Source organism: Lepidochelys kempii, chromosome 13 (genome assembly GCF_965140285.1).
Source record: "Lepidochelys kempii isolate rLepKem1 chromosome 13, rLepKem1.hap1, whole genome shotgun sequence".
Classification (NCBI taxonomy): Eukaryota; Metazoa; Chordata; order Testudines; family Cheloniidae; genus Lepidochelys; species Lepidochelys kempii.
In genome coordinates, this window is record NC_136392.1 from 8,543,762 (window position 1) to 8,569,688 (window position 25,927).

Genomic DNA, 25,927 nt, shown 5'->3' on the forward strand with positions numbered 1-25,927 from the left:
AGCACAGTACTTGAAGGATGTAAATAAATAATTCTCCTAGCTCTTCTCACAACCCTCCCCAATTTAAGGATTAAAGTAATTGCTGAATAGGCTCAAGGAGCTCACTCTATTTAGCTTAATTAAGCAAAGGTTAAGGGGTGATTTCAAGTACTTACATGGGGAACAAATATTTCATAATGGGCTCTTCAGCCTAGCAGAGAAGGGTATAACACGGAGCTAGACAAATTCAGGCTTGTAAGTTGAATGGTAATTTACTACAGAGCATGATCTCTTTTTAATCGAGATTTGATTTTCTCCCCTAAAAGCTCTGCTCTAAGAATTTTGGGGATGTTCTCTGGCCTGTCCAATGCAAGCCATCAGACAAGATGATCACAATGCTCCCTTCAGGCCTGGGAATCAGAGAACCATGGCTCCTGCCAGGTGCTGTAATTTTGGACATACTTGCTGTAACCATGAGTTGTCTACTTTAAAAAAAAAAAAAAAAAAACATACAGGGGAATTTTTCAAAGGCAAACATGGGTATCATTTGGTGCCTTTGAAGATCCCCCCCAAGCCCTATTCCAATCCAAAAGATTAGATGAGCTCTTTGCTTTTAAGTGATACCCATTTACCACTGTCTTTGACTGAAGAGTCAAAAGCACATAGTCAGCTGACTCACTGGCAAATAGGCTAGCCTAATTACTTAAGGCTCTATGACTCCATGACCACAAAGTGATTTGGCAGATAAAAATCCTTTATTTGTAGATTTAGTGTAAGGATAATATGAAGTTAGCTAGTAATCCTACTGAAGTTGCTTAAATTAATGTCTAGGACTATTTGTAAGGGAGAGCAGATAATTTAATCTAAACTCATATCTTCCTCTTCATCTTTCTTTTCCTTTGATTCTCCCTCCTTTTGGTCTGACTTGACATTGTTCTGCATTGCTTTAGCAAATGCTTCTACATCTGAAAAGTAAAAGAAATGTATTAGTTAGGTTAGCTTTGCACCAAGAACATGATCATAAATTAGACTGAAGTTAAAATACAGGTCATTTAGCAGAGGAAACAGGGTTGAAAGTTTGAATAATGTTCCTAAACATACAAGCAGATTTTGACAATCAGTGGAACTTTACTAAATTGATACCTTACATATACACACACTGGTCATAACAGATTTACCATACCAACATTTCCAGGCTTAGCAGAGTGGATAACGGTGCCTCTGACAGTGGGAGGACCTAAGAATTACTGATAACTTCATTTATTGCAGCCATGCCTTCAATTAAATATTCCCCCTAGAAAAACATTAGCAGCTGAGTGACTGCAACAGGAAAAATATTTTTAAGTCCCAACTGTCACTATGCTCTGCTGCATTTGGGTATTGTGCATAACTCCAGTACTCTCTCAGACTCTGGCCTCTAAATCAAGAAAGCAGCCTCAAAGCTACTTAGGCATCAATACTGTGCAATCTTAGATTAATAGAAACCTCAGGAGAGGTTGAGCAAACACAACATTTAGACTGTGTGTTGTGGAGAGGAGTTTAGTGATTTTATTTACTAAGTACATTTTTTCCAAAAGAGCCCAAAAGCTCTTAATCCCCTTGACTTTCAATGAGTTTAAGCACTTAAGTGATTTTTGAAAACATTACCCAGCATCTATTCCTATAACAGATTCAGACACTGCAGTCAGTCAGTCACAGGGCAACAATGATGTAAATCCATGCTCTTTTAAGAGAAAAAAGACAAAAAAAACTTACCACCTTTATTTGCTGCATCTACTGCCTCAGCTGGTAAGCCAAACTGACTCATTAGTGGACCAAGTTGTCCTGAAGCTAAAGCAGCACTGAACATGCTCAATGCCTGTGAAACAGAGTCAACAATACCAAATAAAACTTGCTTTTTGTTTCTGCAATACTGTGTGGCCACTTTGAATAAATTACTCTTCACCTTGGTTTTGACATCGAATTCTATGTAATAGAATATGTTGACTGCATCTGATCTATTGGGAGAGCAGAACTCACTAAAATCAAAGTAACACCTGCTGTGCAGCAGGTTTTAAAGAGTCACTCCTCAGGCCCCTGGTTCTTGGTGTACTGCACATCTCTCCTTAAGGCCTGGTCTGCGTGCACACGGTGTTAATGTAAACCACAGACTGTATGCACTGACTCTTTTCAATCAATTTAAATAGTGCAAACTAAACTGCTCTAAATCTAAACTGGTGCAACTTTGTCTTCAGACATGCCCAACGAGGAAAAGTGCAGTAGGAAAATCTCTCTTTCCTGCCAACTTAAACTTCAAGTGACTGGACATCTGCTAGCTTTAAGGAGGTTGCCTACCAGCCCTCCTATGAAGGGAGGTCCTGAGATTCAGTCATGAATACTATCCTTTCTGAGAGACTTCATTACAAAGAGAAGGGGGAAGCCCAGATCAAGGAAGTGAGGGGTCTTTAGACCATATGTGGGACTAAGTCACTGCCATGGAAAAGTGAGCTCTTGGCATTTACTGAGTCCATCAATGGGGGAAAGCACAGAGACAAACAGACTTGGGGCACGTGTGTAGCTATTTTATACACAGAAAAAAATATAGTATGTCTAAAGAGAAATTTGATGCTAACACTTCCATAAAAAACCAACAGATGCCCGGTATTTGTTAGTTGCATGAAGCACAGTGAATTGAAGTAGTTTCTTAGGACTGGTCCACACTGAAAAGATAGGTCAACCAACCTGTGCTGCTCAGCGGTGTGAAAAATCCACACCCTTGAGTGCCACAATTAAACTGGACTAATCGCCCAGTGTAGACAGCGCTAGGGCGGTGGAAGAATGTGTTGTCAAATTGTGACATCTACCTGCTGAAACTGGGGAGATGTCAGAGTGTTCTGAATCTCTTCTGCTGTCTGCGGCAGTGATTCCCCAGATGGAAGATAAGGCAGCAACCGCTCTTGAACTTCAGCATTTGCCAGAATGGGAGCCATGATCTCAGGAGTCAGCACACTGGCCAAGTCAACTAGGATAGAACAAAGCTTTGTTAGACTGAACACAAAGCAAACTGGTTTACTTTAACTAGAGCCACTGGTGATTGGAGTGAATACTGAGATGTGATACCACTGATTTCAGGGCACTCTTTGGGGCAATCACAAGTACATCATTTATCTAAGTAGGTTAGGGCTCTAACAGAAAGGCTTCCAAACAGATTTAAAATTATACAGGTCAGTAAAATAGCTTTAAGGCACATCTGGTATCTAACAGCTGTCTGGTCAGAGTACTGTTACCTTGCTGTCCTCCTGCTCCAGCTGGCACATTCATAGTAGCTAAAATGTTCTGAAGGTCACTCAGCTGAATGGGTTGAGTTGGGCTTGTTGCTGTGCTGGTTCCATTGCCTGAACTCGGTGCAGGGCTGGGACTAGTTGCAGATGCAGATGCAGCCGCAGGAGCAGACGGGGCTGGTGTTACACGTGTAGAGGAAGTAGTGGAAGATGGGGTTACAGCAGCTGATTGGCTGCGAGAACTAGAAGTGTAATAAATATAATTAACTCACTGCAGAAGCAGTTACTTTGCACTTTTATAAGCAGCTTTCAACCAACTTTGGCACCCCTGTGAGCATATATTACCCCCATTTTAAGAGGCAAGGAAGAGTCCTGATTCCTACCGTTCTGTTCTATTCACTAGACCAGTGGCTTTCAAACCGCAGGTCATGACCCAGGACTGGGTTGCAGCAGCTCTGGTCAGCACCACTGACCAGGCCATTAGAAGAGCCGGGCAGCACAGCCGACGGGAAAGGCAGGCTAGTCCGCCCCGGAAGCGGTGGCCAGCAGCAGGTCCATCTCCTAGGTGGTGGTGGGGGAGGCCTGCACCAACCACAGTCTCCACACTCCCAAGCGGGGAGGGAGGGAGGGGGGTGCCTGTGGGCAAGAGCCACGCCGAGGCACTTGCATGCCTCCACCTAGGAGCCGGACCTGCTGCTGGCTGTTTCCAGGGCGCAGTGCAGTCCGCAGTGCCAGGACAGGCAGGAAGCCCGCCTTAGCAGGACCGCTGTGCCGCTGACCGGGAGCTGCCTGAGGTAAGCCCACGCCTCCACCCCACGCCCCAGCCCTGAGCCCCACCCCAAACCTGGAGCCCCCTCCCTGTACCCCAAATCCCTCATCCCTGGCTCCACCCCAGAGCCTGCACCCCCAACCAAGAGCCCTGACTGCTTCCTGCACCCACCCCCCTGCCCCAGCCCAGAGCCCCCTCCCACACCCTGAACCCCTCATTCCCAGCCCCATCCTGCAGCCCTCACCCCTGAGCCCCTCCCACACCCCAAAGCCCTCATCCCTACCTCCGTTAGGACACAGGCATCAATAATTTTCTTCAACTGGGTCACAGGAAAAAAAAGTTTGAAAACCACAGAACTAGACCCAGTTCCTCATAGTTCAATGGAACAATCACGCTAAGTGGGTGTATTTATATCTTACCTTGACGATGAGCTGCTGGTCGGGGGTCCCCCACTTCCCAGTAAGCTAGCCAGGCCAGGCCCTGTCAGTGCACCAAGCCCACCTTCCACAAATGATGGAAAGATATCTGTTTAGAAACTATTGTGTGTTCATTCCCTTTATAAAAGATATAGCTATTCAGGTTTGACTCAACTGCACTTACAGGCAGCATTCTTTTTGCTGTCTAGAAGAGAGGTCATTTTTACACCTGCAAGTTTTATTTCCTAAAATAATGGGGCGAGAAGAGGAGGTGGAAGAAAACAAGGCCATTCCTCTTTATGAAAATGCAGGTATTTTTCATTTTATAATTTTAAACCCCCATTAGAATAATTCCTGTCCAACACATGCTTGTGCTTATTAAAAACTGCTCAACTCCTAGCTATATCAAAAGATGAAGTGGCGTTGGTTTGTATAATACAAACAAAAGCCCTTCACACAGCAAAACCCATTTTCTTGAATGAGAGGGTGTGTGTCCCCCGATAGCCCTGCATTCCCTTCAGTTTCAACTCTAGTGCAGGCATACAGCACTAGACAGACAGCTCTGTGGTCAAACGCTCTATAGGCAGAGCAAAAGCAAGTAGGATGGTCCACTACTTCCAGCAGAAAACACAGCAAGGCATGGCATGGCATGCATGGCAAAAGGCCAAAAAAATGATGAGGTAACTGTCTTGTACACAAGAATTTACAATCAAAGAATCCTCCACCCTGTTCCTAGTCATAGCTTCTCTAAGCTGGCAGCAGGAACAAGCTACACAGACCTAGAGGATGGTTTAAGAACTTTCAGTGATTTCTCCTTGTGATTCTTCTCCTGACCCATGTGATAACCACTTGCTCCATTTAGTACATATTCCCCTTGCAGCTGCTTCTTATTCCAAGTCTAATTGCTGTATGCCTGTCCACATGACCATCTGCATTCTGTTGTGCAGTCTTTTGGAAACTAATTCTGCCCTCTTGAGTTTGCAGCTAGAGTGCCCCATCAGCCTGTGCACAATGGACTGAAACTACAGGGGGAGAACATAGGAGAGGAATGAGCAAGTAACCAGCTACTTGTTTCTCTGTTCTTCTGTTCCCTCTTTTCTGCAGAGTTCCCCCATGTGGATCATGCCACATCCCCCAATAGCACATTACCACTTCCACAGTAGGAGCAGGAGAGGTAAACTACAAGGCTAGTGTCACTTTCTACTATACTGCAGCAGTCCCTGCTGGGAAGCTCATATATGAGCAGCAGTAAAAGGACACACCCCTTCAGGATCTGAGACATGCCATCCAAGGTCTGTCACTCCTAGTACTTGCAAAGGCCCAAGACCAGTGCAGAGACAGCATGATCAGCACCCACAGAAGGAAGCGCCTTGTTTCACTGAGCAGTAAATTAACTGGTATCCCAAGGCCAGGACATTAAGGGAATGTGCACCTTGAATAATCTGAAGATGCCATATGGCTCAATAAAAAAAAAGCCAGTGAGATACATATCATTGTCAATTTTTTGAGGAGATGAAGAAATCTGGAATCTCAGAAATCAACTACTGCCCTCAGAAGAAAGGAGAATGCTCTCCTCCAACTCCCTCCTAAGAGGTTAGACAGGTCTTCCACTCATTAGCCATCCTCCTGCTCCTTCAATCCTGGAATATAGCTCAATGCAAAATTACCACCACTAAATTTGTGGAGGAAAACCTACACACAACCAACATATGCCAAGCTGAACTACCGATCACTCTGCTTGCTACATTCCTTTTTTCCAGTTTAGTTTCCCCATCTATTTATGGTTTTGTCTTTGAGAAAGGGACTGCCTTCTCACATGAAGGAAATGTCACTCAAATCAATAAGAAAATAAATCAACGTAAGGTAAGTTTTAACCCAGAAGGAAACACACCATTGTGGCATAAAGATATGAAAGCATTTTACCAAGTCCTCCTAAGCCCGTTGGTCCGATCAGCTGCATGAGCTGGTTATGGCTCATATTTCCAAGAAGACTTTGCAAGCCACCCTCACCTAAAAAGAAAAACAAAACATTCTGAAAAACAACATTCACAGTTTTCATAACACTCTGGCTCAAGCAGCAGGAGATGAATTGACATATGTTGCAAGGAAAAACTGTTTCAAGTGTTTTTTGGGGTTTTTTTTGGCATCTTAAAATAGTAAAGTAGCTTAGCTTTAGAAAAAGGGAGGACACCAGAAAACCTAACAGATACAACAAAGAGGAGTTTCTTCTCAGACTCATTTTTTAGCCTGCTCCTTCCTATTATAGCAACACAATTTATTTTGCTAAGAGTCTACATTTCTAGTATAATCCTTCTCCCCAGGTCACTCTCCAAAATAAGCAGGGATCTGGTTCCTAGAAAACTGCAAAGTATGTATAAAAAAACCTCTCAAACTGAGAAGGAGTAGAGAATAGACTATACCTCCTAATGCTGAGAGCTCATGGCCGCCACTTCCACTCCCACCCAAAGCACCAGGTATTGGAGGATTGTTGAGATACTCATTCACTTTACGACAGTGCTCCTCATCTTTATCAGTCTTCGGTTCCTGTAAGAGAGTTGTTCTTAAGTCTCCAAGCATCTTCAAAACAGATTAGAAGTTGGATAATTCTTTAAAGTGTAGACCCCCGTCCATCCCCTCCTTGATTATTCCTCGCACACGTCTTGAAACAATGGAGTTCTAAATGTTATCATCATTTACTTGTCACAAACCTGCATCCAGAAGAAAAGTCGCTTTGATCCTGCCTTGAACTTCAGCACATACACACGACCAGTAGTACACTGAGGTACCCTCTTAAATTCACAGTCATCAGGAAAGATAATCAAGTCCTGGGAAAAAAAAAAAAAAGAGGGGGATAAAAAAAATATTAAGAAACACTTGGATACTTCTTTGATTACTCTTCACAAAAACAACTCTCTATGCCTGCTTCCATGTTGCCCCTTACACCAGGCATGTACTTCCAAAGCCTATTTGTAAAGACACCACCCATCTTATTCAAATCTCTTCTTAAAAACTCTTTCACTGTGGTTCACAATGCAGAGTACAAAAGAGCCATTACAAAAATTCTTAAGATTGAAATAATGAAGTTATACTCACATCTTCAACATTTCCAGAAGTCCTGTCCTTCCAACAGAAGTGAATGAGGGAATCATCAGTTTGCTGGATGTAAACAAGGCCTTTTCGTTTATCTGGAGTTACAGTACTGCCTTTCAGAGACATCTTTCCTGCCCGAAATTCCACCAAATATTTGCTGGATGAGCCACGGGAGCCTGGCACCAGGCTTGGAAACAACGCACCTGAAGACATCCTGAAAAGAGACAATGGACTAGAAAATATGACTGTATAAATATCCCATTATTTCTCTCTTCTACAAGATCTCATTAGAACCCCAACGAAGAACTCCACAAGAAAAAGTTGTCCACTGTTTCTAGAATTTGCAATGCACTGCCGAAGAGCTGACGTGCTAACTAAGCCCTAGCAATTACATGGAGGGGGCGCTAACCTTCCCAACTCCATTACTCTCTTGGCACTGATCCATTAAGATACTCAAAATGAAAATGACTTCTTCCTGAAACTCATTCTTTGATCCTAAGAAGCATGATACAGGCCAGACCAATTCCGTATGCTTCAGAGTACTACTGTCATTGACCCTCTCTTTCAAATACTGACAACATGGCTTACAAGGTTGGCTTACAGGGAATTAAAATCAACAAAGGGGGTGGCTTTGCGAGAAACAGAATGGCCCCCTCAAGGATAGAATTCAAAACCTCAAGGACAGAACTCAAAACTGGGTTTAGCAGGCCGTTGATTTCATGGAGGGAGGGAGGAGAAAATGAATACAAAACATATCTGGTCTATTTCTTGTTTTGAGCCATTTCATCTATCTTTATACATCTTGCTGGCAGCAGACTGTGCAGTACGACGGCTAGTCATCGTCATCTCCTGGGTGCTCGGCAAAACACGGTGCAGTATGACCGCTGGCCATCGTCTTCTGCTGGCTGCAGATTAAAAGACAGAGCACTGCCGGTAGGACTGAATCGCCATGAAACAAAACTTAAAAGGGAAATGACTTGGCTGAATCACTCCTATGTTTGCCCAGGCACCCCGACCTCATCGAGGTCGGTTAAAAGAGCACCCTGGACTACGTCGATGACAGCTACCAGACATACTGCACTGTTTGTTGCCAAAAGGCAATAAACTGTTGCTGTGTAGCAATGCACTACCGCATCTGCCAGCACCCAGGAGACATACTGTGATGGTTAGCTGAGCAGGCTCCATGCTTGCCGTAGTATGGCGTCTGCACAGGTAACTCAAGAAAAAAGGCGCAAAATGATTGTCTGCTCTTGCTTTCACGGAGGGAAGGAGACAGGGAAGGGGGGCCTGACAATACGTACGCAGAACCACCCGTGACAATGTTTTAGCCCCCTCAGGCACTGGGATTTCTACCCAGAATTCAAATGGGTAGTGGAGACTGCAGGAACTGTGGGATAGCTACCCACGGTGCAACGCTCCGGAAGTCGATGGTTGCCTCGGTACTGTGGACACACTCCGTCGACTACATGCACTTAGAGCGTTTGTGGGGGGACACACACAATCGACTGTATAAAAACACTTTCTACAAAACCGACCTCTATAAATTCGACCTAATTTCATAGTGTAGACGCACCCATAGAGAAGTTAAAAGATAAGACTGTGATAAACCTTGTCACACTGGCAAGCAGATGACTTTGCATTTGCTTCTGAGAAGCAGGTGCCATTGTTTGAACCAGTCATTCCACTGCTTGTTCCAAGTTTAAGTGCTGTTAGCATTTGCACAGAACTTTACATCTTCAAAGTACTTCAAAAATTAATTCTCATATCATCCATGTAAGCTAAGAAACCATCTTCATTCTACAGAGGCACATATAGACAAGAGTTCTGTCACTGCCCTCAGGTTGCATATCAAAGTAATCAGTAGAAGTAGAACTCCCTGTCACATGCACTGGACCGGGGTAGGCAACCTATGACACACGTGCCAGAGGCAGTGTGTGAGCGGATTTTCAGTGGCACTCACACTGCCTGGGTCCTGGCCACCGGTACAGGAGGCTCTGCATTTTAATTTAATTTTAAATGAAGCTTCTTGAACATTTTAAAAAAACCTTACTTACTTTATAATATATAACTAAACTATTGTTGTATGTAAACTTATAGAAAGAGACCTTCTAAAAACGTTAAAATGTATTACTGGCACGCAAAACCTTAAATTAGAGTGAACAAATGAAGACTCAGCACACCACTTCTGAAAGGTTGCCAACCCCAGCACTAGACCCAGCTGCCTGTTATATACACTGCATATGCATTCAGGAAATAGGGCAATGATCTTGAGCTATGTTTACTCAGGAGGCAGTGTCTATGCAGGACAGCTTTGGAAAGAAATTTTATGTAATTCACTCCACATGAACCATGTGACAGCATGCCTGAAGCCTGCCCAAGTCTCCAGACAGCCTGAAACAGCACCACCCAGGCATGAGGCACCCCCAATTCATCTCACATGCTAATGCTTGAACTGAATGATGAAAACTTAGGAAAGACAGCGTTAGCTAGTGGACAGAAGACTGGGCTGGGACTCAGGAGATCTGGCCCTATTTCCAGCTCCGCCACTGCGCTAGTAGGCGACCTTGGGCAAGTCCCTTCATCTCCCTGGTCCTCAGTTTCCCCACCTGTAAGACAGGAGTGATACTGACCCCCTTTGCAAGGCGCTTTCGCGGCTACTACGGAAGCGAGCCCGGTATTACCGGGAGTGCTACTTGACATAACTTAAGGGCGTGAGTTGCGCATCTAATTTGCGCCGATACGAAGTCAGGCGGCTGGACACGCAAATGGCACCGAGCGCCACCGCATCGCCCAGAACGACGGCGACGAGGTCAGTGAGCGGCTGAGTCGCTCCCGAGGGGTCCCAGGCCTGCGCTCGCTGTGCGGCCCCCAGGCCGTCCCCGGGCTGGGCGGCCCGCAGCAGGCCGCGGGGCCTGACTCCCAGCTGGGGGCGGGAGCCGGCGGAGAGCACGCCAGGCCCAGCGGCGCCTCCCACGGAGCAGAGCGCTCCCGCCGCCCAACGGCCCTTTCTCTCGGGCCCCGGCCCCGGCCCCGGCCCCCCGAGCCACCCCCCTGGCGTGGGGCCCAGCCCCGAGTCCCCGCACTTACCTGCCGCCTTTCCTCAGTCACCTCACACACAACTCTTCCGGCTCCCTGTCCCCAGAGGAAACCCACCGGCCCCGCCCCTCTCCCCGCCAGCCATTGGGGCCGGCCTTCGCCGACGCACCCCGACGGGCTCTTATGCCCTTTCCATTGGCCGGCTCGTATGTCACTCAACGCCAGCCGGACCGACATGCACCGCGCCGGCTTTGCAGGGTTCGGTTGAGAGCGAGGTCCCTCGCCCACTCCGGCTATTGTGCTGTGTCATAACGGCCGAACCACCCACAAGCGATGGGGGGAGGCCTAAAGCGACCAACGGGACTGTGGAGCCGCTCATCTGTCCCTGCGGGTGGGGGCGGAATACATCAGCGCCCAATATGGAACTGACACTTGTGGCGCGGCCTATTCACCCGGTCCCTGGGGGGTTTGGGGACGCGGCCCCTAGTGACACCCAATGGAACAGTCTGGAGCGGTCTATCGATCCTGAGGGGTGCGCGGAGGAGCAGCCCCTACTGGCACCGAATGGAACTGAGTGTGGAGTGGTTCATCTGCCCCTGGGGAAGAGGGGGGGGGAGACCAGCCCCTAATACCACCCCATAGAAGTGTCTGTGGAGCGGCCTACTCACCCCTGCGGGGTTGGGGGAGCCCCCTCCCCCCAGTGGAACTGCTTGGAGCAGCCCCTGCTGCCTGTGGACTGGCCCATCTGCCCTGGGGGACGCGGTGGGGGCCCAAGGGAGAAGCTAGGGCCAGGCTGTCCTGCCCAGCTCCCCACCGGGCGAGAGTCGCCCCCCGGGACAGGGCAGGCCCTGGCTCTCACCCTGCCTCCACCTCCAGGCCTGGCGCCTCGCCCGCAGGGGGCGGAGCCCCGCCAGCAGCTGCCTTGGGGAGGAGCAGGCCCCTTGCCACGCGCGGCCGAGGCTGGGCGCTGGTTCCCGGCCAGGGTCGCCCACAAGGAGGGCGGATGCTCTGGCCGCCCAGCCAGGAGCCGTGGAGCGCTCCAGCGCCGCGCAAGCACGCTCAGGCCCAGCACGACGGGCCCCCCCGGGCGTCGACCAAGTGCCTTGACGGGGTGGCCTAGCCAAAGGCCTGCTTCGATTGTAAACGCTTTGGGCCTAGCACTCTGAGGCCTTGGGGCCTCGAGGCATTATCACAATACAACCACTAAACTACCGAGCAACATTGGTTAAAAGAAAAAAACACCGGCGCTTTGGACTAAGGCCCACATCATCTGCTTCCAGCTGTTTGGTTTCTCTCTGTGTCCATTAGAGGTAGGGATGCTAGGTTTTTTGATGCCTAAAGGAACATTTTATGCAGAAACTGCAACATCATTTGCTAACAGAACAGAGCCTTTGTACGTTACTCCTGCAGACGGTGCCCAACAAGGACTTGCGGCAAGGGAAGACATTACTGTGCAGGCAGTTCTGGGAGCTGTCTCCCTTCGCTCGTAGCCAACGCTGTTAATGGAGCAAGAGAACACGCAATAAACTAGGCAATGTTTGTTCCAGTGCAGAAAAGGAGAAGCCTGAGGAAGGGTGTGAAGAATCTCACCTAATAGGACTGAGTGCCCCAATTCCTGTTTTACTCCACCTCCAGGCTAAGTGCAGTTAACCATTATGGCCAAGATGAAGCATGCGGCACAGCTATCGCTATGGCTAAGCTAGAGACAAGGTGGGTGAGGTGATGTTTTTACATAATACCTCACCTATTGATCTCCTTTACATTTCCTTTACTCGATCTTCCCATGCTCCTCAAGTATTTAAATGCTTATCCACTCCTTCAGGGTATTTCTCCATAAAAAGGCACTTTAAACTGAGGGTCAGAATTTCATGAAGCCAGAAAACAATTGAGTCAAATTGATTAGGAGGAGAATTTAAACAAAACAATGTGAATACAAATTGAGAGTTTTTAAAGAATATTTTGGTTCTGGAGGTGGGAGATCTGTAACAATACGAAATCACAAAGCAGGGTCATTCCATTTTTTAAAAAATGGTCCTGGTTAAGAGACATGAAAGCAGCAATAAAATAATAAGTGGAAAGGGAGAAAGTGATGGCAGTTTCACGATTGCTTTAACTTATAATCAATTGGGAACAATGACAAGGAAAGCTAAAGATATTGAAATCTATAGGCAACAGGCTTAAGAACAGGCCTCAGAACAGGCCTCTTACTATTTCAGGAATAAGAAATACCTAGCATAGTATAGATTTGTCACTAGACAGGGACGGTAAAATTGTCAGTTATGATACACAAATGGCAGAAGTGTTAAATATTTCTGTTCTGTATTTGGAAAGGAGTAGATGTTTGCATGAAGTTTACAGTGATTAAATACTTTCTACTACAACTTGGGGGATGTTAATCAGTCCTGCAGGCGCTGCTAATATTTTGCCAATATTTTAAAAAGGGTAAACAGGACTACTTGCTGAATTATGGACCTGTTAACCTGACAGATCCCAAGCCCAAAAAAAAAAAAAAAAAAAAAATCACAAAAAGGCTCATCTAGGACAGTTTTTAAAGGGTGGCCACATGATTAGTGACCTTCTTCATTGTTTTATTGAACATAAGTCTCAAACTATTTTTTTTATGAGAAACATTTGCTTTGTAAAGGCAATTGTGATATATTAGACTTCTGTAAAACATTTGATTTAGTACTGCATGCCATTTTGATTAAAAGTTTGATTTTTTTATGCTATGTAGCACATTTTAAGTGGATTTAAAAACTAGCTGATCAACCTCAAAGTAATTGTAAATGGGCAGTCATCATTGCGGGAGGGAGGCAGGGGTTTCTAGTGGACTCCTGCAGTGATCTGTTCTTGATTCATCTTAAGAGCACTAACATGTCTCCTATCAAAGCATCCATTTAACTCAGCTGAGAACTCAGTGAACAATACAAGGCAGCATGGGTTTGTGAAATATCTATGTGATACAAACAGTAGCTGTAATCAAGAGAAGAATGGAGACTTAAATCAAAGATGATGCAGCTGGAAACTCTTCCAGTGGGACAGTGCAGTTCCCTGCCCTGAGAAGTTCTCTGGTGAGACCTCCTGGGCTAAGACATAGTCACTCTTGCCACTACACGGATTTCAGGCATATTCTCAGCATATAAAACTATAGAAGGAAACAAGCAATTTGCTAGGCAATAATTCTTGGGACAGTGTCACACTGCAGGTCAATTACTTGCACTAAATCAAGATTTTTTTGCTGACAGAAAAACATTTCAGACACTGAAAAAATATTTAATACCAAACATTGCATGTCTTCTTCAAAATGACCTTTATTCAAATTTACAGTTTAACATTTATGTCCACAAATCTGTACAGACTTCTCTGAAAAGCTAAATAGGATTGATTGTTATAGATGGGTATTGACTGTTATTAAATATTATAAAAATAAATCCATTTCACTAAATTATTTTTATTTGATATTTTCATGCAACATGGATAAGGCAAACACAGTGTGTAGATATTTAATCAATAGGAATACAGCAATTGAGTAACGCAAAAGAAAAGCAGCTTCGTAAAAGTATAGTCAAAGTATAAGCAAGTTTTAATTTTTTCATGCTACAAAACATACCAAAAATGAATTTTCTACGATAGAACCATTTAGATTTACATAAATTTAAATATTGCTTTATTATACAATTGACCCAAACTACAGGTGTGTTTTCAGAGAGGCAAAGTTACAGTATATTATCAAATTATGTAGTGTTTAGTCCACATATACTAAACAAACATGTTTATTTGTAACATTAAGATATATTGAGTACAGTGAACATGAGATGAAGACTACATTTATGAGGAAATACATCAGGCATATGTACTGTACAGATGGTTACAAATACACAGACTATTAGTATGTAAAAATCAGTGATCTGAAGTCTTTTATAACCATTCTAAATTTAGGAAAAATCCATGAAAAGAAAAAAGGAAAACCACCCTCACCCCTCGATTTCAAAGCGTGGAGGCAGAAGAAAATATACCTCAGAGCCTTCGCCTCTTAATTTATAGAGAATTTTAAACTGTGTTCAAATGGGAAACCATTGCTAATCATTTCTGTGGTTTTTCTACTTAATTTGGAGTATAATTCCCCTCCCTATATAATCTGGGCCCCAGGAATTACAAGGGTCCAATATCCCAAACAGTTGTCACAATCTACAGTATGGTGTATCGTCAAAATGACCAAGTTAGATGCTATGCAGTGGCTATAAACTTAGAGTTTCACTTCTGTTGGAATTTAAAATTTTACCAAAAGATTAATTTACCTTTTACTGAGAGTTCCATCCTGTCCCCTCCACTTAGTGTTTGGGTTTTTTAAAACATGTAGTGGTGGGACTTCCACTGTGGAGAATAACATTCAAAACATATCTGATAGACCCACATCCTTTTTGGGGGGGTTGGGGGAGGAAGGGTTCCTGTTTGAGTTTCAAAAAAGTGTTTAAATAACTCATTTGTTCTTTTTCAGATCATTTCTTCCTACAGTAGCTTTCAGTATATTTGTGATAACTACATTATTGCCATCTATGTATTTTTCTAGCAAGAGCCTGATGTCAAAGAATTGAGTCTACTGCATGCTCAAGCAGAAGAAAAGCTGTGTTTATAAGGATGAAAGTTCTAATTCAAATCATATGTCTCCAATAAGTATCAAGGTAGATACAAAGGAAAATGACAAGCCAAGATAACGTGTAACTTTTCCTCCCCACAAAAATAGTTGCTCGATTGTGAAAGTCACACTTCAAACATCTTTTATACCATGTATAGGCCTGAAGTGTGTTTAGTATCTATTGTGGTTTCTTTAAAAAAAAAAAAAAATTCTATGTAAATGTATGAACACATACTAACACACAATTATTTTACATACAGTCAGTGTTTAATCAAGTTATAAAAGTGACATTCTTTTTAAAAGGTGCAAAGTTTAGTTAATGTGTCTTTAAGAAGTAAAACTATATAGGCGCGGTTTTTTCATTTAAAAAGAGACAATGTTTTTCGCTGAGACAAATAATCAAACTGTAACATTAGGTATCAGATGGCTAGTGAAATGTACGCTAGCCATGAGTAGCGAGGAAGCATTTTGTAAATACTTTTGATACAGCCTTAATAAGCCAAACAAAGAACAAAGAAAAAAGGGGAAAAAAGAAGTTTTTGGACTTTGCTTTAAAAGTAGGGAAAATGCCAAAGTAACAGATCTATGCAATGTAGGCAATAGTAATGGATAACATTTTGCTGGAGTCTTTTATTCTATAATGCAATTTGCTGGAGTCTTTTATTCTATAATGCAATTAAGTGTGCCTCCATAGCCTTTTTCAAATAAAAAACTGATTTTTGCATAATGGAAATATTTTTAGACCTACTGAACTTAGGCTGTGATTCAGAATTAAAAGATTTCCCAACCTGTACACGTTATTTATAAATAGGATTTTTAAAAATCAGTTATAGCATTTTTTCATTCTAGTGCCTTTCTATTTATATGTATGTGTATTAAAGCAGCACTGTAACAATGAACAAACTTAAGTATTTAGTTTAAACAAGATTTATTCATGAAACATTACAAATATGGCTTAAAACTTGAATCCCTTCACTGTTTTCACTGATACCTTTGTACAATGCTCCTTATGTTAACATCTACGAGCAAGAAAATTGAAGGGGCTTAAAGTATGTGAAATATTAATCTTTTAGGTTTAATTTTACAAAAAAGCAGATCGAAAGTAGTTTAAGTTGCCATATGCATTAGTTATGCCTTATAAAAATCAGAATTGCCAATGTACTTAAATCAGGAGTAAATATTTTTTCTCTAACTCACCAATATAAACAAGATCATCAAAACTAGCCTGGATGTCCAAGAGACTTGAAGGTCAACAAAGTTGATTGCTGACAACAGGATACAGTGACATGAATTTATTTCAGAGTTGTGCCTTAACTGCCTTGAACCTTCACAGCTTACCTTCTTCACTGGAAAGATGAACAAAATGTAACAAATATCAAATATCTCCCATCTTTGGGTGCATAATTTCACATGAAAGAAATAGGTTTCTCTTGGATTTTGTTTATTTTTCATTTTTCTTCTGGCTGGTAAATGCACTTCAAAACCTAGTCTTTGGATGAAGTCACAATTACACATCCTCAAATGGATTTGGAAATCAGACTGATTCTTTCATGAATACGCAAAGAAATGCTGGTGTTTAATATCAGTAGTCTCTGAATTACTGTAAATTTATCAGCAACATAGCCAGTTTCTATTGGTTATTAAATTGAGGGCTTTCATAAAAGAATGAGCAACTATTAAAATTGGTTTAATTTCTAAACCTAATTGTTTAAGCCCCCTCCCATTCTCAGAAATGTACCACTTTGACAATTAACTCCATACATTTATAGATACCGTCAATGGATTCGCAGTTCAAATCGTTCCAACATTATATGCTTTGACAACAAAAATAAATCCATTTTCTATGACTGCAAGTGGTTACAGAGATTATACCTAATACCATTTTTAAAATAACTTTAGTTATGCCACTTAGCTTTAAACGGATTGGGGGTTTGGTTTTTTTACAACATACAACCAGATGTTACCAGTAATGTTTCAGAACATGCACAAAAAACAAAATAAAAACACAAATAAGACCATCTGTGGATATATATTGAGTGCTTCCAAAGAAAAGTCAGTTTAGAAGCTTAAATAGTGCCTAAGATGCTTAAAGTAGTGCTGGAGACCCAAGCCTCCTAGTGGTAGCAAGCAATATCCTATATCTTTATCTTACGCTGTAACCACAATGTCCATGTTTCTACAAATCTCTCTGAAGCTTTCTGTATTTTAAGAGTAACGTTTTACTTTAGAAAAGCAGATGTTTGTTAATGCACCCTTCTCATCCCCCAACACACACGGTGTTATGTAATTGTCATCATAGGTATATAGTTTAAGTAATGCTCACAGTGCCCAAAGACAGAGAATTCAGAATACCAGTTTTTCAAACTGCAGTAAGCCTAATGTTTTTTTTCAATCTTTTAAATTACCGAATTGTACTGAGATAGACCAGGAGCGCCAATCTCTTCAGCTCTGCTTACCATTTGAAAACGTTGCATACATCTCTTCACAGGGAATGCTGACTCTGCCCGATTTGATCATGTTTGTACCGTACTAATTTACCATTGTTCCAAGTTCTGGACAGTTAAATTCTTTAATGCTGTACTAAGTGAAGTAACAAGGATATCACTGCTATTTTTTTCTCAGTTATATAATTAAAAGGGTGCTGTAAACCCTATTGGCTACAGCATACCTTTGACAGACCCAAAAAAGGACAAAAAAAGGCAACCAAAGTCCCTTTTAAAACTTAGAGAAAACATGATGATTTCAGATGAAAGCTTTATGGAAAGAATGTAATAGCATTTAAATATTTGGCAATCAAAATTAATTACAAATCCTTGATTGGTGAATGATACAATTTTCATTAAAATTTACTTTAGAAAAGCTGTTTTTTGCTATTAACAAAACCAGAATAACTGGCATAGATTGAAATTTAACAACTAGATGTCCAGATGAGATGGAGTGATGAGTTCAGAGATTTCAATATATATCTGGACAGTCTGAGAAATTTCTATCAAAGTATCCGCCTGAATATAACCAGTCTGACGTTCCAGTGTATGGGTTATTGCCTTGATGAAACCATCTGTGAAAAGCAAATGAAGTGGGTAAGGAAACATATATTAAAGGGAAAACATTTTTTTGCTTCTTTTACAAACAAGTGTAAAAAGGCACCTGAATTTTTCAATCTAACCTATTCTTTCCCGTTAGATATCTAGGGGGAAAAAATCGAGTTCTTAAGTTACGTTTAGCAAAGACCTTACTCCATCCTTGTTTATATACCTCTTTCTTCTTGACCTTACAGTACTGGTTTTATCATTCCTGTCCCAGTTCATCAAAGGGAACAAAATCTACACATCAACGTTCTTTATATTTTAAATTGGCAAGTCAGTTTTTGTCATAAAATGTTCTTCCTCTTAAACGTGTCCCCACACAGAGGAAAAACAGTTCTGTTCTGTATAGCTGCATTTTGTACTGCACATCAGTAGAAGCTCAAGTTTAAGCTGTTCTGTGTATTAACTGGTAGCAATAGTTGAAATCAATTGTATGTTCTCTAGAACAGTGGTTCTCAACCTGTGGTGTGCGGAGCTCGGGGGGGTCCGCAGACTATGTCGAAGCGGTCCATCAAAGGTTGTCGTTACCAAGAACGGTGGTTTTCAACCTGTAGTCCAAGATTTCCGAAGGAGTCCGCACCGCCATTTGAACTTTTTTAGGGGTCTGCAAATGAATAGAGGTTGAGAACCACTGCTCTAGAGGAGATTTTCTAAGGTATGAATGGGAATTAGCCACCCATTTCCCACTGAGTTTCAATGGGAGTTGGGTGCTTAACTACTCTTTCTGCCTTTGAGAATCTCCTCCTGTTGCTTCAGAATTTAATTTTATCTGCTTACTACAAAAACAAAACAAAAAATCATCATGTGCAAGAATAGCCCGGTTTCTTTTTCTGACGTGCCTGTAAGGCAAGATTGTGAATCAGACCAATGTTATAACAGATACACTGTATTTCAAAATGCTTCTATTTTTTGTTGTAATTTTTGACAAGTGTTCTTTTACTGAACAAGAACAAGGTGGTGCTGCACTTTCAATAGTTAGGTAAATCATTTTCCAATCTGAAAAGTAATACCTTTCCACAACTAAGACTTGATTGCGGGTTAACAGTAGGAAAAGTAAATACCACTGAAATCTTTCAGTGCTTATGCCTGTTACTACACTAATACATGCCTAAATAGTGATAAACATAATCCAAATGTTCCTTTTCTTCCTTACATAGATTATTCTTAACCTTCGCGATCAGCTTCTTTTCTGTGACCATATAAAATCGTGATTCTTTTTCAATTAAAGATTTTCCAGTGATTTTTGTTTAATATTTAAAAAGGTAACTGAAGTGTTTATGTATTACAAGGACATTAACAGTGTGAATTCATGAGTTGGAGCCAGGAGATCTCCATTCTGTTCCCAAGGACACCACAGACTCACTGTGTGACCTTCAGCAAGTTACTTAACCTCTCTGAGCCCTGCTTACCCCACCTTTATAAAACACTTTAAAGTTACCTAGGGATGAACACTGCTTCAGGAGTTTAAAAGAATTGTATTAGTATTTCTTAGGATTTGGTTATTTTAAGAGATAACCATTTGGGTTACATGTTCTTTAAAGCAATTTGTTTCCCCGTAACAATCTGCACCATTGGGTGATGTGTTGGACGCCATTTGGTTGGCCCCTTCTATACTTGAGATGGCTGCTTTTTTTGGTGCTGGCAGTACTACACAGGGAAATATCCACTGAAGGCCACCTTCCACAAGAATCTCCCTCTCTTAAAACAACTACTTTGGGATACTCCCAAGGTTTTATTTGTCCTGTAGTAAAAAGGCCAACCCCTGGAGGCAAAATACTTCGGCACTCCCTTGGTGTTCCTACTACAAGTTTCAGCCTCAACTTACTTACAGCAGTATGGGTACTTTGGGATGAAATAATCTACAATTTTGGCTTCATGTTGCATTTTTCAGATGTTCCTTCCCCAAAAGGGCTTTAAGTGACACTATAAAATTGTTCCATAGTGCAAAGAGGAATCAAACAGTAAAAACAAACTGTTCGCTAACCTTAACTACATGCCCAACTTTCTTCCCCACCTCTAAAAGTTACCTTGTCCTCCATTCCACTTCATCTTTTGCACGTTCCTTACGAGTGGCTCTTTGTTTCTCTTCTAGTCTCTCTTTTTCTTTACTAGCCAGGTCTAATAAACATTTAAATAGGAATTGGTTACATTGCAAAATAAAAGACAAAAAGAACAAAACATGGGAAAGGCTGGAGAGAAATAAAATTGAATTCACTTTAAGCACAGGAAAGCATTTGTTGTACACATTCTCTTTAAACCAAAACAGCCACCCCTTCTAGGCAGCAGCACACCAGAGGAGTGGATGATCCAAGCAAACATACTGGGAATCCTAAACTTGGTATTTCATTTGTCAGAAGGACTGTACTGGATGGGGTAAGGACTCATCGGAAGTCGGAAGCAGTACAGGATGCTTTCTTGTTATTCCACCCTACATATTTTTCCAAGCAAACTCCAGAGCAACAAAATCTTTCTGACCCGTTTCCCAATATGTGCTTCCAATTGTTCTGTAACATAGGATATCCGTATTCAGAATCGACCTTGGCCTCTTACACAGCCAGACTCTGCTGGCAAGAACAGTCATGTACATTGTTCTGGAGGGAGTAACATTCATGATCGATCACACTGTGGTGATAAAGAAAAAGTTACCCTGGAAATACAGTTATTGCCCAGAATTAAGAAGTGGGTAAAAACCTGAGGACAGCCACCTCACCCCAAACCAGTTCTCTTCCATCTTCCCTATGGTCAGGGAAGTGGATGGGTGTCAAGAGACAGAATTAACAAATACCAAATCTCTAGCAAATACACGTACCCAGCTCTCCATTTTCCATGCCTCTGATATCTGGACGTAGACGACAATCAGTGGGAGCTAAAACTGCTTCCATGCCCGTTTCCAGCTCATTGAGACTCACAGCAAAACTGGTGAAATTGTACATCTTAAGGCAGAATAAAGATATAGTATATAGTAAAGTTTTGGTTTTTTTTAAAAATCAGTGACATTTGATTCCCTTTCCTGGGCTGTCACAATGGGATTTTCAAAAGCACTTATTGAACCAAATCTGCTCTCACTGACTGTAGTAAGAGCAGGGTTGGCTAATGCTGAGCACTTTTGAAAATACCACTTTTAATTGTGCTGTGGACTCTGGCAAATAAAAACATGATACTGCAGTGACTGAAGAGTCCTTGCTACAGAGGATCAAGAAAGCTTGTTGCTCATAGGTTCTCTGATTCTGAGCTGTCTCAAGGGGTTATCGTTTTTATAATTTATTGAAAAGGACACACAAAACAGACATGCTCTCTAAAAAAAACTGGCCTATTTTCCCCTGATATCAAAGAATGACACTCTGGGCGTTTTTCAAATCTACCTATAAGTAGGGCCCTACCAAATTCTCGGCCATAAAGAACATGTCATGGGCCATGAAATCTGGTCTTTTGTATGCTTTTACCCTACACTACAGGGATTTCATGGGGGAGACCAGTGTTTTTCAAATTGGGAGTCTTGACCCAAAAGGGAATTGCAGGGAGGGTCACAGAATTATTTTAGGGGGGGGTCGTGGTATTGCCACTCTTACTTCTGCGCTGCCTTCAGAGCTGGGCGGCTGGAGAGTGGCTGCTGCTGCTGATTGAGGGTAGTAAGGGTAGCAGTACTGCAACCCTCCCTGCTAACCCTGCAACCCTCCTCCCCACAACTCGTTTTTGGGTCAGGATTCCTACAATCACAACTCCCTGAAATTTCAGATTTAAATAGCTGAAATCATAAAACTTATGATTTTTAAAATCTTATGATTGTGAAATTAATCAAAAACGGACCGTGAATTGGGTAGGGCCCTACCTATAAGATTACCATGTATCTAAAATGAGTTACCCTTGTCCAGTATGATAATGTTCTTGGCCAAGCCACTATGACCAGAGAGTTCTAATTTATTGAACTAGTCACCTGTGATGAGTTTGGTGGTCTAGAATTTATTCTCCAAAGCAGCTTACTGCCTGGTATGACTTGCACAGTCTCTTGGATCTCTGGCATATCATCAGCCTCATCGTTCCCAGCATCTTCGCTCTGAAACGAAAACACAATAATTGATAGTGGAATAGAGGGAAATGACATACAGCTCTTCTGCCTAGAGTTCTCTGGAGAGGACATTAAAAATCCTATCGAATTCAAGACATTCCATTATTTCACCCCACCTGTATCTCTGCTCTCCTTTCCTCCTCCTCATTTATGCTCTTCTTCATCCTCCATACTTCATGCCTTCTTCCACACTACCTACTACGTTTGGAACAACTCCTAGTTTCTATCTAGAAAAAGCACCTTCTGTCATCATTCATGTCTTCCAGAAATCTTTTCTTTCTTGTTTACTTCACCCTCCCTTTTCTTGACTCATATCCTATTTTTCCTGTCTTCGATCAGTAGCTCTTCTGCTGTGGTAATGCGTCGATACCTATATCCACACTATACACCACTTTCGGCAGCAGCATGTAGGGTATGTGTAGCTACAGGCCACAGTGATAAACAAACTGCCTTCACACCACGGTGTGTAGCTACATGTGTCAGTGAAAGGCTCTAGCACAGGCGAGAGCGGTGGGGGGGGGGGGGGGGGCGGGGGCGGGCAGGGAGAGGCACCTAGGGTGACCAGATGTCCTGATTTTATAGGGACAGTCCTGATATTTGGGACTTTTTCTTACATAGGTGCCTATTACCCCCCACCCTCTGTCCTGATTTTTCACACTTGCTATCTGGTCACCCTAGAGGCAGCAGAGAAAAGCTTCAGCAGCTACCACCTACCAGAACCTTTCACCACAGTGAGGAAAACTCTGGCAGCAGGAAGGCAGCAGCTGCCACAGTTCTTCCCTACAGTGTGGAAAGGCTCCAACAGCAGGGAATTGGCAGAGCCCTTCCTCACACAAGAGCCTTTTCCTGCAGCAGGGAAAGGCTCCAGCCGCTGGGAGGCAGCAGGAATATGTCTACACTTGCTATTTAAAGCGCAAAATGTCCCTTTTTTCCGCTAAACCTGTGGGAGCGTCTACACTTGTTAATGACCTTTTGTGGTTAAATTCAGAAGTTTCACTGCAAAAAGAAAACCACCTTCACAAGAGGCTCTTTCTGCTGTTCTTTTTGTGCTGTTGTGAAAGTGAAGACACATTCTACCCGTTTAAACGCCTTTTGGCCTCCAGAGGATATCCCACAATTCCAAAAGTGACCACTCTGGCCAGCATCTCCGCTGCTCTGACGCCAGGTAAACTGACATCCACCCCACCACCTGTGAGCCCCAGGAAGTTTGAAATTCCCTTTCCTGTTGCGAGTGCTCATCTGCCCAGGTGACCATGGCTGCTCCACATAGCAAACAATCCCCTGCTTGGAGCAATGCCGAGCTACTGGACCTGATCAGTGTTTGGGGAAAGGAGGCCGTGCCATGCCAGCTGCGTTCCAACCATAGGAATTTCCATACCTAGGAGCAGACTGCACGCAGCTTGCAGGAGAAGGGGCACAACAGGGACACCCTGCAGTGCAGAGCGAAGGTGAAGGAGCTGAGGAACGCATACCACAAGGCAAGGAAGGCAAACTGTCAGTCTGGTGCTGCACCCCAAAGCTGCTGTTTTTACAGTGAGTTGGATGCAATCCTAAGTGGTGACCCCACCTCCATTGCAAAGAGCCCACTGGATACTTCTTCATGTCTGGAGTCAGTGGAAAGTGGCCCTAGCCACGAGGAGGAGGTCCCAGATGAAGAGGCAGCGGCTGAGGAAACTGGAGCCTGTTGCTGCATGCACTCAGGACCCCTTCTCCGCTATGTGACTAAAAACAGCAGTGTAGACAGGATGACACGGCCTGGGCGAAGAGAGAACCATGCAGGGCATGTACCTGGGTACATACCCAAACCCTCAGGCATGTTTGTACTCTATTTACCTAAGCCGGGCCTCACCATCTACATTAAATCCACACAGGGGGGCTACCTGAGTACATACTGTACATGCCGCCAAAAGAAGCGCACCATGTAGATATAGCCTTACACTGTTATGTAAAGTGCTACATACATTGGCAGCACTAGGTAAGCAATAAGTCATAAGACATCTGTACTCCTGAATCTTGTGTAGTCACATACCAGATTCTGAGGGCTGGTTAGCAAGCTGATATGCTCATGTTCCTTAGGCTTCAGTGAAGCACACCAAGCACATAATTTCAAGAGTCAAACATTTTAGATCCTCTGATTGCTTCTTTACCTAAATCAATCCAAAATAAGCCATCATTTTACACCAGGACTCATGCCCCAGTACAGTGCAATACTGGTTCTTTCTGCCATCTTTGCTGGCTGCCTAGAGGTCATTAAAGATTTCATGATGCTTTTACAAAAAGGTTGAGAACTTTTCCAGGATTCTGACCAACATTCCCACTCTCCACACTAGTAAAATAGGTACTGCTGAGGTGCATATAGCTGTCGCATATGCCTACACAGCCACTGCACTACCAGTATGAAACTGATTGAAGGGGTCCCTTCATCTCTTATGATCTACAAAGAGGTGGTAAAAAAAATTAATACCAGTACCTTATTCCAGCAGAATTAAGGAACCTAATTTCAGATATTCTAGGAACAAAATGTAACAGTTCCCCTCAGGACGAGATTAGACAGACTGAAAAAAGAACCAGTCTTCACGAAGTGTAAAATACAGCAGAAAAGAAAAATTTTCTTAGTCTAAAGTGAAGCCGGAGCATCAGTTTTTCAATCGTTAAAAAACAGGGTGTACTGTATGTGCTGCTTGTGCATAAGCCCTACCAAATCTGGTAGCTTGGTGGCTCCCAACAGTGACGATCCTTAAAGGATCCTTTCCTTTGGAGAAGGTGACATTGCATGGAATTTTGTTTCATTACCATAAAATACTTTTTTTTTTTTTTTTTTAAAAGCGAGAGTAAAATACAGAAAGACAGGTTGTTTCCTCCTTCCTTTGTCCAGATATTTTATTTTTTCCATTTAAAATTGGAAATGGTATGATTGCAGGTTCCGGGAAACCACCAGACAGACAGACCTCATCTGCTGGCCAAACTGGAATTCAAATGCTCTACTGCCTTATAACATGAGAGAGGGGATAGGGTTGTGCTGTCAGAGGTAGTGCCATTATTTCAGTGTCCAACACTTGGAAATTGTAAACAGAGGAAATGCAAGAGGTATTTCAGAATCACTACAGTGAACTTTGGTACTACTGCTTAATGCTTTACTCTCAAGACATACAGAGGACAAAGACATTCAGGAATGGTATTATAAATTTTCACCCATTTTAAAAACTGTACGTAAGCCTCACAAGCCACCAGCGACAGTCAACCAAAAATTTACCGCCAAGAAGAATCTGGCTACAAAAAATGTAACATTACAGCATTGCATCTTTCACACAATATGAGTGAAATTCACACTCCCAGGGTGAAGTCTGAATAAATGGGCTTTGCAATCTGAGGTGAGGAAATATTCTTCCTCCCAAACCTGAAAACAGGATGTGTGCAATTTAACCACAGTCTCTGCCACCACCATCTTTTAGCCATAGATGTAGCTCACTCAGTGTGACCTCGCCCCAGATACGGTCTGTATCCAGTAGATTTGCACAAGCCATTGATCATTTGGTCACCCTCCCTGCCATTCCTCCCCTGGCCCACCTTCAACCCTGCAACTCTGAAC

General features: G+C 42.8%; 2 protein-coding genes and 1 long non-coding RNA gene across 17 annotated transcripts in view; 1 reads left to right on the forward strand and 2 right to left on the reverse strand.

The window, feature by feature from the left end:
- Positions 1–715: 715 nt before the first annotated feature.
- ADRM1 (ADRM1 26S proteasome ubiquitin receptor) lies at positions 716–11,375 on the reverse strand. 4 transcript variants are annotated; one of them, XM_073309149.1, is made up of 10 exons: positions 11,219–11,370; positions 7,518–7,728; positions 7,133–7,249; positions 6,845–6,968; positions 6,348–6,434; positions 4,428–4,509; positions 3,246–3,481; positions 2,823–2,980; positions 1,735–1,837; positions 716–944 (listed from the first exon to the last, which is right to left on the reverse strand). In XM_073309149.1, the coding sequence occupies exons 1-10, from the start codon at positions 11,293–11,295 to the stop codon at positions 838–840; spliced, it is 1,302 nt and encodes a 433-aa protein (XP_073165250.1). In that variant the 5' UTR covers positions 11,296–11,370; the 3' UTR covers positions 716–837. The 4 variants fall into 4 exon arrangements, with proteins under 4 accessions (XP_073165250.1, XP_073165251.1, XP_073165253.1 ...); XM_073309150.1 differs by lacking the exon at positions 11,219–11,370 and adding an exon at positions 10,602–10,736; XM_073309152.2 differs by lacking the exon at positions 11,219–11,370 and adding an exon at positions 10,069–10,361 and having other exon boundaries at positions 7,518–7,731.
- On the forward strand, positions 10,604–16,621 carry LOC140896952 (uncharacterized). Its single transcript, XR_012154650.2, has 2 exons — positions 10,604–12,260; positions 15,049–16,621. It is a non-coding gene; the product is annotated as an uncharacterized LOC140896952 (long non-coding RNA).
- The window catches only part of OSBPL2 (oxysterol binding protein like 2), a 50,289-nt gene continuing 40,259 nt past the window's right edge, over positions 15,898–25,927 (reverse strand). For 10 of the 12 annotated variants that reach the window (XM_073309143.1, XM_073309148.1, XM_073309136.1 and 7 more), the window contains 4 exons: positions 22,207–22,326; positions 21,082–21,205; positions 20,300–20,390; positions 15,898–18,244 (listed from right to left, as the gene is read on the reverse strand). In XM_073309143.1, coding sequence (XP_073165244.1) covers positions 18,142–18,244; positions 20,300–20,390; positions 21,082–21,205; positions 22,207–22,326 — 438 coding nt within the window. In that variant the 3' untranslated portion in view covers positions 15,898–18,141. Of the gene's footprint in view, positions 18,245–18,732; positions 18,877–20,299; positions 20,391–21,081; positions 21,206–22,206; positions 22,327–25,927 lie in introns of all 12 variants that reach the window. The other 2 variants (XM_073309145.1, XM_073309147.1) reach the window with 2 other exon arrangements.